Source organism: Osmerus mordax, chromosome 27 (genome assembly GCF_038355195.1).
Source record: "Osmerus mordax isolate fOsmMor3 chromosome 27, fOsmMor3.pri, whole genome shotgun sequence".
NCBI classification, from domain to species: Eukaryota; Metazoa; Chordata; class Actinopteri; order Osmeriformes; family Osmeridae; genus Osmerus; species Osmerus mordax.
Window position 1 is genome coordinate 4,405,452 of NC_090076.1, and position 16,203 is coordinate 4,421,654.

The following is a 16,203-nucleotide window of genomic DNA, read 5'->3' on the forward strand; positions in this document are numbered from 1 at the left end:
AAATGTGCAAGTAAAAAATGCTGTCAATTTTGCCACTACCATTTGTCAACGTGACCATAATAATAATATTGAATTTAAGTTATTGTGTGCCTTTCATTGTCTACAACATAAGCATGGCCGGGAATCGAACTGGCAACCTTCAGATTACTAGCCCGATTCCCTAACCACTCATCCACCTGACTCCCTATCATATATAGTCATGGCCATAATTTTTGGCAATGACAAATGTTGTGTTTGGCAAAGTTTGCTGCTTTTACATCTTCAGTTTCTATAGAATACTGGAATACAATAAGGCACATTTCATATTTTTTATGCTTTTTTGGGGCGAGAATGTTCAATATATGCAAATAGTCCTCTCTTTTACAGCAGTCAATCTGCTCTTAAAATCCAATCAGAATGATAGAGTGATTTCACCTGGCTAGAACTAGTTCACACTTTCCCCTGTGCTTATGATATGACTTACTGAAATTATGTTAGCAGTCATTTTATGCCAAGGCAAACACAAAATGTATGTATACTTTTGGCCACAACTGTACACACTACGGATATTAAAGCGTTCCTTGTCTAGGGTCCACCTTATATATATATATATACACTGTATATATATGACGAGAGAGTACTTTTTCATTTCATTCAAAAGAAAAGGGTGAATTATTGGGGTTGCCATGGTGATTGAATTCTAGTGCATTTGTGAGGATATGAGTCAGTCATCTGGCATCATGAGTGATCAGAAAAGAACACCTAAAACCGGTCTTCTCTAACCTTGCATAATGTTACTAAGAGGTCTGGCTTTCAGTCAACTCCCCCAGGTCCCCAGACACAGCCACCTTATTAAGGCTTGTACTAAGATAGCACAACTGTGAATGCTAAATCCGAACCACCTTCACAAAGTCGTTCAAAGTTCAACGCTGAAAGGGGAGCAGATAAAAGGGAAGTGAAAACAACTGTTCTATTCCTTATCTCAGAAAAGCAAACCCTATCTGACTGGGTTTGTCCACCCTGCTGACAGCCCTGTTAGGGATGGTGAAACAATGTCAACCTAGTTTATTTGTAGAACAGATTGAACTGGGTTTGCTGTGCCGTGCAATAAAGTTATTGAGTTATAATGATGCCATCATGCATTCAGTGACCTCAGATGGAGTTTCTAGGGATAGAGGCAATGATGCTAGTACCTCAGGGTTGCATTGTAAAAATAATATTTCCTACATTGTTAAACTTTAGTCGATATGAAATCTACAGTCGATCATATGCAAAACCACTAACAATTGTAAAGTATAAAGTGTAAAGTATTCAACTGATTAGATACACGTAATTGAGTTGCCTAAATAATCGCAAACAGCCTGAAAATGTATGAAATAGAAACCCTTGCGATTTACATAGATAGCATGTTACTTTATAAATAAATGTGCTTGACTGATGATTTTAATTCAAATTGTGGTTTTAGGAAAAATGTATGTTGTGTGAGAAATCCTTGATGAAGAGGCCATTCGAGAGGAGGAGTAAGACTGCTCTTCCCCCCCAACACACCCATAACTTGATACACCTAATCTGAGTAACCTCCAAATGTCTTTGTTGGTGCAAGCAATGCTTGATTTGATCCAGGTAGCAGCTTGGTTGAAGATGGAACACAAATGGAGGCCTTGGTTCTACACATTCTACAATAGTAGCAGTCCTGTGTTGAGTAAATGTTTTTGAGAAATAATATAATAGCATTTAATATAAATTTACAATGGACACAATTTCTTTTTAAATCTTGACACAAAATACTGCCTGGCTATTATTCCATGCTCAAAAATAAAGCATTGGTTACAGTCATTTTACTGTAAATTCTGCAATAATTATTATTTTACTATCAAGCAGAATATGGAAATGTTAGGTCATTCCAATAATTTGGACAGCTGCTGACAATTAATTTAAGGAACTTACACTTGGATTTCATATATATAAATTGTACACTACACAATTAATCATCATTATAAAATGATTCCACCCATATGATACAGTAAACCCAATACCACTAAATAAAACTAGCAAACTTTGTTTGTTTTGTTTTGTCTGTTTTACAAAGAAAGTCATTTTGCCTGGTGCCAGTTGCGATTATGTAATCAAAATATAGCCTGAAAAGTGTTCTGTACAGCATTTTATTGATCACACTTACCAACTGCCACTGCAGTGGATTTATATTAGTAGCTTGGGGACAGGCAGAATTAGTTCTCGAACATTCTTTTTGCTCTCCTCTCCAGATAAGAGGACAGAGACAGCTCAATAACCACAGATATGGAATCCATTTAGTTGGTGATCCTGTACAAAAACAAGACGGCTAGAGAGTCCGTTCACCCTTTTCTCATTAAAAAAAGCCTCTAAGCCAGAGAAAACATCAAAGTATCTTCACACAGTGGCAGGAGAGAAATGGGCCAGAGTGTGGGATAAAGAGGCTCTGGAGGATTGGAACATGCTTTCACAGCAGCCTGTCAAACTGGCCTTCAACAGTGAAGATGAACCATATGCTGTTTAAACTACCCAATGACATTCCTGAAAAAAACATAAAAAGCTTGATGTCACTGGATTAGGGAAAGGGTTGATCATCCACTAACATTGTATCAATATAGTGTTAGTGGATGATCAATATCAGAATCAGAAACTGGTTTATTGCCATGTTCTTTTTTTTCCCTTCTGAAATCCACAATCAACTACACTGTTTTAAGAGCGTTGAGCTCCAAGTTGTTCTGGCTGTATCAGGGCACCAGATGGTCAACCTCCCACCTGTAGGCGGACCCATCTCCGCCAGAGATGAGCCCAATGAGGGTGGTGTCATCCGCAAACTTCAGGAGCTTGAAGGACTGATGACTGGAGGTGCAGCAGTTGGTGTACAGGAGGAAGAGCAGAAGGGAAAGGATGCAGCCTTGGGGGGATCCGATGCTGATGGAACGGGAGTCAGAGACATGTTTTCCCAACCTAACATGCTGCCTGTGTCAAACAGAAAGTCTGAAATACACCTGCAGGTGGAGTCACGTTCAGTTGGGAGAGCTTTCCAGTCGCTGAGCCAGGATGATGGTGTTGAAGGCAGAGCTGAAGTCCACAAACAGGATTCTAGCATAGGTTCCCGAGGAGTCCAGGTGCTGGAGGATGGAGTGGAGGGCAATGTTTACTGCTTCGTCTACAGACCTGTTGGCTCTCTAGGCAAACTGCAGGGGGTCAGTGGTCAGGGCGATGAGAAGTAATGAAGTCCTATGATCCTTGTTTTTTTGGGGAGAGGGATGATGGTGGAGGTCTTGAAGCAGGCTGGCACATGTCTCCAGAGAGGTGTTGAAGATGGAGATAGTCGTCACTGTGGCAGGGGATGAGGGGGTCTCTGGGGTGGGCAGATGTAGTGAGGCCCATGCCCCTGCAGAGGAGGGCGAGGTGGGCTAGAGTTGAGGGATGGAGTCACTGACACCATCCCCAAACTCATTCAGATCGTTGGCCAGGTGTGAGTCGTTAACAGAGTGGGGGGTTTTAGGTTTGTTGTTGGTGATCTGCCTGAGTCCTCTACAGCCAAATGCAGAGTTCTTAGCTGAGAACTGGTGTTGTACCCTCTCAGAGAAGTCATTTAGCTCCTCTCACTGCCTTGCTAAACATGTACTTGGACTCCTTTAACCTGGTCATGTCCCCACTTATGAATGCCTCTTCCTTTTATAACCTTAGCTTCCTGAGTTTTGCTGTTTCTTGAGTTTTCTGAGCAACACTGTAGGCAATGAATATGCAACACTGAATGCAATGGCATATACTACATTATGTACTAGGCAACAAGTCAGGTAAGATTCCAAGAAGAGTAATTTCACAGACATTTCACTGCTGCCTTGTCTGCGTTCTTTAAGAGTGTGTTGTTCTGATGTAACCCGGTGTGTTCCCGGGTAATGTTTCATTGGGCTCCAGCCACCCGCACAACTAATGGCTATTGATTGGTGCCAGTGTAGAGAGCTGTCAGCACTCAAGCTCACTCTTTATCAAAGCTCCCTGACAAATGATCAATCTATCAGCACGGAGAGGGAGATGTACATACATTCTTATATAATACAACACAAATGAAAACAAAATGAGTACTGTCTTTGTTACTTGCTGGTCTCTTAGCTTCTTACACATCTTATACACATGTCGGCTACACATTTGAAACATAATGGTTAATAGTATTTTGATAAAATCTAAATGAAAGACAAGTGGGAGGAGTAAAGTGGCAGTACCTGTTATGGATGGGTCCTCTAAAAGTTGGGTCAAACTTGCGAGGCTCACCTGGAATAGAGGCATATTGGATGGTTACCGAAAATGTACAATAATTGAGAACAACCTCATTCTAGCAGAAGAAAAATATACTCAACATTAAAATACATCTCTTTGTACTTTATCCAGAACTTTACCATGGCATTGGCACAGGGGAAAATAATTGTTATTTCAAAGAACAATTGTTGTTGTTTTTCCCCCCCCTTAGTGAACAATTAGGCATAATATTATGTCAGTAGGTCATCAATAAACAAAGAATTCAACTGATCAGAACTCAATAAAAGGTAACATCCACATTCCCACCTAGCCCCTCTCTGGGGCAAGGTATAATTTATGCTAACATGCTAAGCTATTAAGAAGAACATGGTCACAGCATTTAAGAGAGCATTTTTGGATAATGAACCTTCTCTAAAGTAACACATGCTTATCTTGACCAGAGAAGAATCCCCTTTTGACCCTGTGAACACAACAAGCTATGGCTGCGATACCCTCTAATGGTGTTTAATCATATAGGTCTGCTTACTACTGCCCCAGCAGGAAATAAGTATGAAGAGTGCATCAATCATCACACATGGAATGTCGTTTCTCAGAACAGCTGGGGCAGACCTGAGGCCAGCATGAGTGAGCCTTTCTCCCATCTGCCGAGTCGCTAGTACTGCTAGTACCCCTTTGGCAGGCACGCTCAGAACACTCAGGGTAGGCAAACAAGATACCATCCTGTCTGCTTGTTTCTCTCACTGTGCTCAGATCTCACCTATCAGTACTGCATCTGTGACTGGTTATGGTGAAGTGAGCGGGTGAGAAGTTTGGTTCTAATCAAGGGTTTCATCCCAGAGCACTGATCTGGTTACAACCATGATCATAATTGTTTTTCTCACTGCACTGCCCCAATTAAAACAGCGTTAGACATTTTCATCTGTTACTCATTCCCGTGTACAGTAGTTTTGTCCTAATTAAGGGTTGTAAACTGGATTCAAAAAAATGGGGAATAGGGATGAGCAAACCATCGGGGCAGATTCTATTTTATCACAGGGCATGGCACAGCACACATAGCAGCTAGGAGAGCCCTCGTTCAGAGATACAGCAATTCTCAAATTACAGACTTAAAGTTGCCTTAGAAACCATTAATAGGAGGTAAGAGATCAGTTGGGTCGGTGTCAGTAGTTGATGCGCTAATAGAAATCTGGCTAGTCCTCTGTGATGCGTCATTAGTTGCCTTAAGTTGCTGCTACATCCCAGTGGATGTAACTACAAACCCACGACCAGCAGTTTGCATCACATTAACTCACATCAGAGCTAATTAGAACTGCATCTGCCAGGGCCAAGCTGGGTAGAAGCTGCTTTGGGACCGATGCCGGAGGAATATGAGTAGACAAAAAAAAAAAAACATTTCATTGATCTCCTTATGGTTTGTGAATATGTAACACCCTCACACTGGTCTCCTGTGTGAAATCCATTGTGGTGAAAACAGGTTTGCCCATATGGTGGAGATGCAAGGGAGGTGATGGTGAGAGGACAGATTGTGAAGCAACAAGGGGCAGGACGATTTTGCTTTGGTGAGAACCACAGAAGTCTCTATATACGCCCAACATGTGGGCTAAAGACGCCAGCCACGGTCAAATGGGAGAGCTGATGGGAAGCAATAGTCCCATGCCAGATTGTAGAGTCACACGCTTGATGTGAAGAGCACTAGCAGACACTGAATACTTTCAGTTTAAACCTAGGCTAGTATTTCAGGTTTTTCAGTACAGCCTACAGTACATGAAAGTCCCTAGGGCTATTAAAATAGCATTAGTTAGACAACAGTACATCATACGTTATGTATAATACCTGTGATGCATGCTTATTGGTATTTCATATAGTTGATAATATACTGTAGTCCAAGTAATGCTATTATTGTCTCCTTAGGGACTTTTGTGTAGGTGGCAATTGCCTTCTGGACAGAATGTGGAATATAAATACTTTCATTTACTTTGATGACTCGCCTTTATACCAGCTGTCTGCCTATTTAAAGAGGTCTCCTGTGTTTTTCAGCTGCTTTCCTAAAACAGATTTTTGTCCCGGTCCAAAAAATCACCGGGAGGTCTGACATTCATCAGTGACGCAGGCCCACCCTGGTTAGACTGCACTGCAGGCTGCCAGCGCAGTGAGGAGAGCTGAGTGTAAAGATTGGGTCAGTCTGAATGAAGGTCTGCTAGTTAACAACATCTGGAAAATGCCTGCCAGGCATGCTACTCTGTGGATGCTAGCATCACTGCTAACTGTGCTGGCTGGGCTGGGTGCCCCAACTGTCACTACAGCTCATTTTGAAGCAAGGATGAGAAATGATATGTTCACAGTGGCTTAAATTGTGCTGTATGGTATTAGCAATAACCTTATAATATAGTTGAGTATGCCTGTGCAAATATATGAGGCCAAAAGTCAAAACAGACATTCATATAAAAGATTTGAAATCCACCTCAGTTTGTTTTGTGAACAAAACTTGTGATTATTGGGGCAATTAAAGTTTTTGAAGGGCTCCTGGTTTCCCTATTATGATAAATTAGCATTTCTAATGATGCTAACAAATTTCAATATGCAATCCGAAGAATTGTAATGTGGATTTTTAAACAGTTTTTCCAGGCATTTCCCTGAAAAAGAATTGCTTATGTTCAAAAGAAAAAAAAAATGGGTGTCTAATCCAATATTTACATTTTGGAAACATAGAAACAGTGCAAACATATTTTGCTACTTCTTTTGTAACCTTTGTTCAAGTTTAATCATCAGTGCCCCATGTGAAAATACAGCACAGCATTTTGAAATAATTCATTTTTGGTGAGTGATGTGAGATTAGTGTGAGGCTTTTACGGTGGCCATGTTAAACACGTGAAATAACATAATCACTTTAAACATCTGTTTTCATCAGATGCTGCACACAAAGCATCAAACTGTGGTAATCTTACGTAGGCTACTTGTACTGTACCCTCTGGGACACTGAGGCTGGATTGGGTATGGAATTACACAGTAAGCCCAGACACAGGCTTTACCAGTTATCCTCATCCTTTAATACCATTTGCATCCTCATTCAGTCTGCCACTGCAACAAACTTATAGGTTGACCTGATCAGCTAACAGAATTATCTATTATTTCACTATCTATCGTATGTGAAGTATAACTACTTCTACTGAAGTAATACAATGTAGATATGGAGTCTATTAAGTTATTTAACAGTTTCATAACACTGCTAAAATACCTATGTAGAGATATAGATGGAGCAAATATGTTAAGAGAGACAAGGACTTTATCGATGCCAAAGTGCCACGTGTCACAATGGCATAAAATAGCCTATAGGCAAACAATCATCAGGACACAGTAGCCTAGCAACACAGCATCAATTAGGACAATACTGAGGTACATTGTACAATGAAATTATCAAAATAGGACACATTTCTATGCAGAATATTTGATTTTAACAAATCTATTGTATGCAAAAAAATTCCACTATATTTTTGGGATAGTTTTCCATTGGGATAGTTTTATATTGTAGTCAGGCAGATTTGAGACAAGTGAGTGTGGTGGGAATGACTTGAGATTGCCACAGCTGGATGGGTGCCAGGTATAACAGCCCGGATGGATAGATAAAGCCCAGAGTATGAGAGGCCAGTCACCAGGCTGTATTTAAGGGAGGTGTGAGAAAATACATACAAATCTAATTTGCTGCTTTGCTGATAAAGACGGCTATGACACTGGAAACTTCTCAGGAGTTATGGGGACACTAGCCTACTTCTCAAGTGGATTCACTGTCTTTCTGCCATTCACACATTCAATACAGTCAGTTGTTGGTCTGGTTTCACAGGACAGCATGGAGATAAAGCAGTGACCCTGAGTATAAAGATGCTGTAAAGTGGAATTGAAAATTAGTTTTAAGTTCATCACACCACAGAAGAATGTGTTGTTAACTACCCATCCAAATTCAAATGGAAAAAAAACAGACAAGTATGTTAAATTAGGCTTTGAAATCATGAGAAATCAGTGGTCTTCTCTGCTTGAGACTGGGGGGGTGTGTCGCCTGAAGGAGTTGAAGCTCCGCCCCTCGCTGCCTAGTGCCTACCTCCGACCCAGATAATGGACGCTATGTCAAGCCGAACAAAACCGTATAGAATTAGAATGTATTTGTTCAATGACTGAAACATACAGATGCATATAAATGAAATGTTCCCCTGAGCTGTAACAGTAAAAATGGACACCAGAGACAGCAGACAGTGAGCTCTTCAACTAGGCTACTTCTAACACATTAGCTATTTCACCAAAATACCATCATTCTACACCGAGTAGCCTAATATCAATTTAGTAGTTTGCACTAACTCATAGCAGATACCTCTGGAAAAGTTATCTAGTATAATTATAACAAGCACACAGAACTGAGTGATGAACTGCTGGCGGCGGTGGATGGTCCAGGTGCGACCGGAGGATGAACGGCCGGAGGAGCGATGCTCGGTACGGCTCTGCGCTGCAAGAGAAGCCGTGTGTTGGTGAACCCCGTCTGTCTCTGGTCCATGTTAAAACTGTCCGCCGTGAAATGGTCAGTGCAGAGGCGGCTGTTGGAGTTTATCCGAAGCTTTCCATCACAAAATCTATCCACCTATTTTTCCTTTCATTATCAATAGGGAACTTAAATGGCGTTGCAGCGCAGCTGGAGTTCTTGCATCCAGGGAAGATGCAGTTGCGGGTGGTGGGAGACATCCTGAAGCTAGCTAGCTAGCTGATGTAGGCTACAATAACAGTACAGCAGGAGCAGCCATTCAGTGATCTGACGTAGATAGGGCGAAATGACGTAGATAGGGCATTTTTTGGCTCCGCCTATTAAAACCTGATCTGAAAACGGAAGAGAAACTGTTCTTCGGTTTAACTCCACATTTCAGTGTGACAAAGTTTTAGCGCTTTGCACATGCTTTCAGGAACTCATTTCACACTTATATAATGTACTTAGAAGCAACATGGAATTTACTTTACAGTCAGTCCATTTCGAACGCACCTTATGTTTAGAATGATCAGCAGCGGGGCGGGGGAGTGGGGAGGCTAGTCTTTACTCACACACTGCTCATAAAAAAAAGAAATCCGGAAGAAAAAAAATCCGGTTCGCGCACGTATCTAATTTTAGGGGCACAAACATGCGAGTGAAATAGTTGCACTGTAGAGCCCTGAATTGGCTTATTAATGTCAACTATTAAAATGTAGTCAAGCCTATGACCGCTTGGCAACGTTCAACCGCAACCATACGTTCAACCAGAAATGAAGCGAAGTAGAACGTCAGGCAAATCAATTCTTCGTTTAGTTTAAAGGCGATTGGCAGGCAATTCAATTGAATTTAGTAATTTTATTACACAATCGATGTATGTTTGTGCACCAGTGATTTGATTTAAATTACATGACTTATCTCTCAATAGGCCTACATAAGTTAACGTCAGGCTACATTATCCACTAGTTTCGATAGCCTAGCAGTATCGATAAGCTTGGACCTTGGATCTTCGGGTTTTGGGAAATAAAAATAATTTATTTTAACCTTCGCAATGTGGGGGGTCTGAGACAGCCCAACGGTTAAAATAAAATGTTTCACTTTGTTTTTGTATAGGGTAAAGTTGTCGCAATACGACGGTGGGTCACAATGACCCGAAGATAACACAAGGGTTAAAGTCACACTAACAAAGCCAAAGGGGGAAAAGACAACAATTGCGGCATTGTTTTTGTAATACACTGTATTGTGTTAATCCCATGTATGGGTTAGATGTTCAAGGGCTGTGATAGGGCACGGGCAGCTTGTTTAAGGGCATGGGCAGCTTGTTTAAGGGCTGGTGTAGAGTGCCAGATGGAAAAGTAGCATTTAGCATTTATTCCATTGTGTTAGTTCCACAAAAAAACACTTTCTATGCACCTCATTTTGGGGGAGATTAAGGTCACAAATGAGCGGTTAGCTCATTGAGATAAACTGCGATCGCCTTTTGTCATTGTTGTTGCACTGTTTACATACTTCCACCCACCCCTCCTCCATCCATCCACCCACCCTCCCCCCCTCACACACACACACTCTCTCTCCCTGCCCTCCTTACTCAACATCTCTCCATGACACATCCAGTACACAGGCCCTCCAACGCAGGCTGACACGGAGACACAGGCACCAGTGTCCACAGGCTTCACCATGTAGGCTAACACAGGCCTCTTTCATACCATGTTCCATGACTGCAGGTGCAGTGCCAGGGTTGTGTCTTTTCAACGTTCACTCGCAGAAATGTCTATGGCAATTCATGAACACTTATAGACCATTGGGTAAACAGGAGGGGTCAACTTGTGTGCATTCCATTTAGGTTTAGCCTGCTTCCCTACAACTTCTTATCCAGGGAAATTATTCAGCATTACAAATTTTGGACAAGTATGCACAACTTTACAGAGAAGGATATAGCGTGTTTGGAAGTAGTACATTTCCATTCATATTTCATTCTAAATCTATTGAGGACAGAAGACACGGTAACTTGTGTTTGAGGCTCATTTCTTTTGACTTAGTCTGTGACTGGAAAAGTGTGTATTCTTTATCTCTTAACTTGGATGTAAATCACACTTGGATTCAGATTGGTGGACTGTTGCCATGGAGACCAGGGCCAGAGAGGCTCTGATACAATTGGTGTCATAGAGTGGGGTCAGGGGTCTTTAGGGTAGAGCTCCACGGCCAAGGTTTAAGAGCTGAGTCACACAGAACGTACACACACACACGAACAGAGGCAGTGAGAGTGGCCTTCATATAAATCCCTCTGATCCTTACACCCACTGGGTACAGAATGCTGATCAGACAGCCCACACTCACCGCCTGGCCCCAAAACAAAGACAGGATTCAAAATCAATCTCCCGACAAATCAAAGTGTTTAAAATGCTCCAGATGGCTGAATTAATTCAGTCTATTAAGGACCTTGGACATAAATACAACACAAATACTCCCCGTTTCCCAACACACCCCCTCCTCGTTTCTCTCGCTATCTCTCCTTTCATCGTTCACTTCAGTCTGTCATTCGGCAAAGTCTGTTGCAACCTGCAAAACTCCCATCCTTTATAAAATAGAGTCCTTCAGAACATCCAGGTCCTTTATCAAGACCCCAAGGGGGGGGGGGGGGGTCTCCCAGATATCAGATATGCTTACTTGTCATGCTTTACAGAAGATGCTGTCGGACTAATGCAGAATCTTCCACACAAAAACAACATTAAAAGCCAGTTTTTCGACAGAGTGGAGACATTGGATTGACATCCGCTCTGAGGAGGGGTTGGGTTGGGGGGTGTCTGGAAGGGGGTGAGTTTCCACCAGAGGGAACAGAGTGTCAGACTGAAAGCAAGCCTGTCCCTGCCAGGGGATGACAGTGGGTAGTGTGTCTGGGGACTGGCTGACCTTGGTTCTGTAAAGCTAGCAGTGTGATACAGGACCAAGGGAGTTGGTTTGGTTTGAACATCGGTGGGAACTAGAAACAGGGGGGTCAGATGGCTGAGTGGTTAGGGAGTCGGCTATTTATCAGAAGGTTGTTGGTTAGATTCCCGGCCTTGCCAAATGACGTTGTGTCCTTGGGCAAGGCACTTCACCCTACTTGCATCGGGGGAATGTCCCTGTACTTACTGTAAGTCACTCTGGATAAGAGCGTCTGCTAAATGACTAAATGTAAATGTAAACAAAAACATTTTGATCACGCTTTATGCTAACGCTACCCCAGGCTGGCTGGTGATTATTGGTAGTAGCAGGAAAGCTCAATTTGAAGAGAAAAGATTGACCAACACACACGCGGCTTCAATTTTACACTAGGCTTTGTGTTTGACCTCCTTGTCTATTCTTTGTTTGTCTATGGCCACACTGCAGCTACAATTCACTAAATCTATCTTACAAATTAAACGCCGCCCTCGAATAAATGCAGCACCAAAAATGAACATTGTGTAATTAACGCTGCAGCGTTTAAATCGAAGAAATAAGGTATTCTAAAACACGTGCACACTCTTATTTCCCACTGAGTATTGTACTTCTTCATTCTCTTCCAAACATACACGGGTGCCTCAATGTCTGGCAGAGCACTCTAATGCTTTTCTATTGCCAGTTTGATAGAAGTTGCTAGGGGTGTTACATGACCCAATGCAATCAGAGTTTAGTTAACTTAATTCATTAAGTGACAGTACAATTTGTTTGGGGGCCTTAAGGGAGGACCGGACTTCTTATGTGGTCCATAAGGCCTCAGTGCTTGTGTCTCCAGCTCTGCTTCAGTCGCTCCTCGCAGTACAGTCAATTTGTGTTTCCTTACAACTGAGATAACTCAACTCAATTTGTTTACATTCGCAACACCACAGGTCCAGAACACTGCAATCTGCATCCTGTGTCCTTTCTTTAAAGGTCTACCTGAATCTTTTGGCACAGTACAAGGTCAGTCCAGTCATGCGGCCCAAACAACACCAGTCCTGACTATACCTCCTGCACGTACAGTATTTGCATCTTACTCTTCTTCTCCACAGTGTGTCTTTGGGTGGTGGGTTAACTAATGTCACTAGTAAGGAGACAAAAGACAAATACATTTATAACTAACTCACTTCATTTGCACAGGGTCGAGTAAAGGCAATCATATTTGACTGAGTGAGTTTGCGTAAGTATTTGCTAACTTGGTCTGTCATTACTGTGAGTTCCATCTACTCTCAAACAACTAGGGACGGGAGAGAAAAGCACCATGGCATTTCACGCTGCTGAAGAATATCACCTCATTAAAAATAATGAGCATGAGAGTCGTATGAAGAGTATATTAAAGCATGAAGGAGCACCACATCATCAACATCGGTCTCCATCTTAAAATAGAAAGGGAACTGAGGCACTTGAAAAGCCCATCACATGCCCTCGGTAGAGTTCCTGAATGAAAAGATGAGCCATTGAGACTACAACCCTCTTCCTAACACAGCGTCACATGAAGATAGAAAAAGTGTTTGATTCTCAAACAAAGCGCTTCGCTCTGTGTCAGCTTCTGCACTCCCTTGCAGGTTAAATGCAGCACTTAGAGAAGCTGACCATGCGAGAAATTTGTTAATTATCGGTATGCCCAGCTCCGCACATTCTTACAGTGAATGGAACTAAATCTAAATTGTCACCAATGAACCTGTCACAGAGTGATTATTAAGTATTTTTCACTTTTATGACTGATTAAACAGCACCATGTAGGCTATGCATAAAGTTACGAAATCAAATCAACAATATTCAATATTTGTTAGTCAAGATGTTAATAGATGGATGGAAACACTATCTACTTGAAAGTCCATACAGTATCTAGAATGGGATTTTCCAATATGTGTGTCTGCAACACGTTATCTCTGTGACCATTTACATGCAATCAATAACTGAATTGTGGGGTGGTCTTTTCTGCAAGGTGAAAAATGATTTGACAGTTCCAACACCGCCTCTACTGTAAGTAAAGTAGGATAAGAAGAGCTCAATGTTGTAGCATCCCTCTTTGCCTGCTTTGACAGGCTTTAGCTGCCCGAGAAATGCCATTTGGACATGTGAGCTGACTGTGCAGCAGTCCCAAATAGGCCATTTGGACGAAGCAGCTGACCTGAACACAGGGAGTCAGCATAACTCCATCCCATGCTCCACTGACTAAAACTCCAATTGGTTCTGCAGTTTAAAGAACTACAGCTTCCAGTAGGTTTTTCCTCTTTTTTTCCTCTCTTAGATATTATTCAAAAGGTTGCTTATATTGGCACTAGTGTAAGAATACAGCATCAGCATGATTGCACACAAGATTAAATGTTTTTGTGAAGGAAAACAAGTCCAATGTTTCCACGACCTCAAGGTGATCTTTCACATACAATATAAAATATTGTTAGAGTAAATGCCGTTTTTTGGGGCTGAAGCGCTCAGTCCTGAGAGGTTGGCAGAGTCTGGAGAGAAGCGAGAGCAAGTTGCTATCCCTCGAACACATTGTGAACTCAGCTGACAGGCTATAAGCATGATTGACACAACCCTGGCCTCCTGGGAACCAACTGACACAGGGACACTGTGTAGGCAGGGAAATGCTGCTTCAACAGAGATGACATTAAGCAGACACTCAAGCTTTGCCATCACATCCACACCATGGCCATGTCTCTCACTGTACAGTTTGCAACTATTAACCCATGACAGTTGTTTCAGATACTGAAATATGTGGATTACAGCCAGCACCAGTTTAGATTTGGTTAGCCAGCACAGAAAGATATGTATCCTGACTCTTAGTACCTAATTGAACCAACTGTTTTTATTAGGAAAATAATTGAACTTTTATGTTTGTAGCATGAATGAAATTGTTGGACAAAATTAGCATTGATAAACTAATATGATTTAGCCTATATGCCAATCCTTTGTTTGGCATGATCTTCCTAAAATTATTAACTGTTGTTACATTGTGAGGTATGAGGAAATTGTTTTGTTGACACTGGGCCAAACATAGGATTAGCCTATATCGTTTTGTTGAACTGCATGGCAAAAACGAAAAGCGAATGGATGTCAAATCTGCCTACATTACAACATTGGGCATCTGCAACTGTGTCGTTCTGACATTGTAAAACCATGCAGTTAGTCAAAGCTTTAATCTGCATTCAAAATTGATACTGTACACATCGAAGGTCAGCGAACACTAAAATCACATCGGACCACACTTTAGCAGTCATTATATTATTAATATGACCTCAATATTCCTCATGGTGAAATTGTGTTTGCAAGTCTCCTAATCATGGCTTGAAAATTCTTTGTCTAGTTCAAAGTATCGCTTTAGATCAGATCATGTTAGAGATACAATGGATCTTGAACCAATTCATTATTTGTAGCCTACAAGTGACATGAGCAACTTCTTCAAGTCAATATGCCAACCAGGCCATACCGATACAAGCAACCCTTTGTCATAATGTCTTAGAAGAAAGGATCAGCTTGCGACGTACAAAGACGATTGTGGCAACTCACCATAGTAAGAAGAGGGAATGTCCGTTTTTCTAGCCATTGCACTTCGTACAGAGGGTACTGCACCGTCTTAGTTTTTGCGATATCATAAGACTCTTGAGGTGTAAATAGCTTTTTGTGGCCCAGTCCTCGCAAATACAGTATGCTCTCAAGTCCTTGGTTGAAGCTGTGTCTGCCACCACGCATCTGAGCGTCAGCAGTGTTTACAGCACGAGAGAACGTCATCAACTGTGCGAGGAAAAACACTCTTAAAGGAGACGGATCCCGAAGATGGGTTGGTTGATTTAAAAAGGATCCATCTCGCGTTATTGTACTTACATCAATAGCTAATCTTTGTTTAATATTTACGCAGTTCGATTTCAATAATTGGTGTTTTATTTGTAAAATGTAGTAGGCTATGAACTTCGAAATAGTCTACAATAGAATAGCCTACATTTAGTCATTTAGCAGACGCTCTTATCCAGAGCGACTTATAGTAAGTACAGGGACATTCCCCCGAGGCAAGTAGGGTGAAGTGCCTTGCCCAAGGACACAACGTCAGTTGGCATGACCGGGGATCGAACTGGCAACCTTCGGATTACTAGCCCGATTCCCTCACCGCTCAGCCACCTGACTCCCCTACATCCATTAGTCCTACTATTGTGTAGACGACAATGTTTCTGGATCAGATATAGTGGGCAATGTGAGGAGAATTTGACGTAAAATGTGACTTGAGGTGTGTATTACTATGCTTAATGAAAAGGGTTTTCCCGATGCTCTATAGAGTATTTGCACTCTACTGTACATTGGTTTTACAGTAAAGTGCAGCATCCTCATTGTTCTCATGGACTCTTGGTGGAGCAATACTGTCCTCTGTGGGGAACTTAGTGATATTACGTATTCAGGGACTGTCAGTCCGAAAAGATTCCATGCTGTGTGTTCTGAATGGCCTCAGACTGACACATCCCTTGAATATGTAGTCTCACCCTCCCCCATTT

At 41.8% G+C, this 16,203-nt stretch overlaps 1 protein-coding gene across 5 annotated transcripts in view; it reads right to left on the reverse strand.

Moving 5' to 3' along the window:
* The window catches only part of slc44a5b (solute carrier family 44 member 5b), a 35,342-nt gene extending 19,976 nt beyond the window's left edge, over window positions 1–15,366 (reverse strand). For all 5 annotated transcript variants that reach the window (XR_010875210.1, XM_067230838.1, XM_067230836.1 and 2 more), the window contains exons 1-2: window positions 15,230–15,366; window positions 4,221–4,269 (exon numbers count right to left, since the gene is read on the reverse strand). Coding sequence is in view for 4 of the 5 variants with exons in the window: in XM_067230838.1 (XP_067086939.1) it covers window positions 4,221–4,269; window positions 15,230–15,266 (86 nt within the window). In the remaining variant the exon portion in view is untranslated. The remainder of the gene's footprint in view (window positions 1–4,220; window positions 4,270–15,229) is intronic.
* Between the last annotated feature and the right edge of the window lie 837 nt (window positions 15,367–16,203).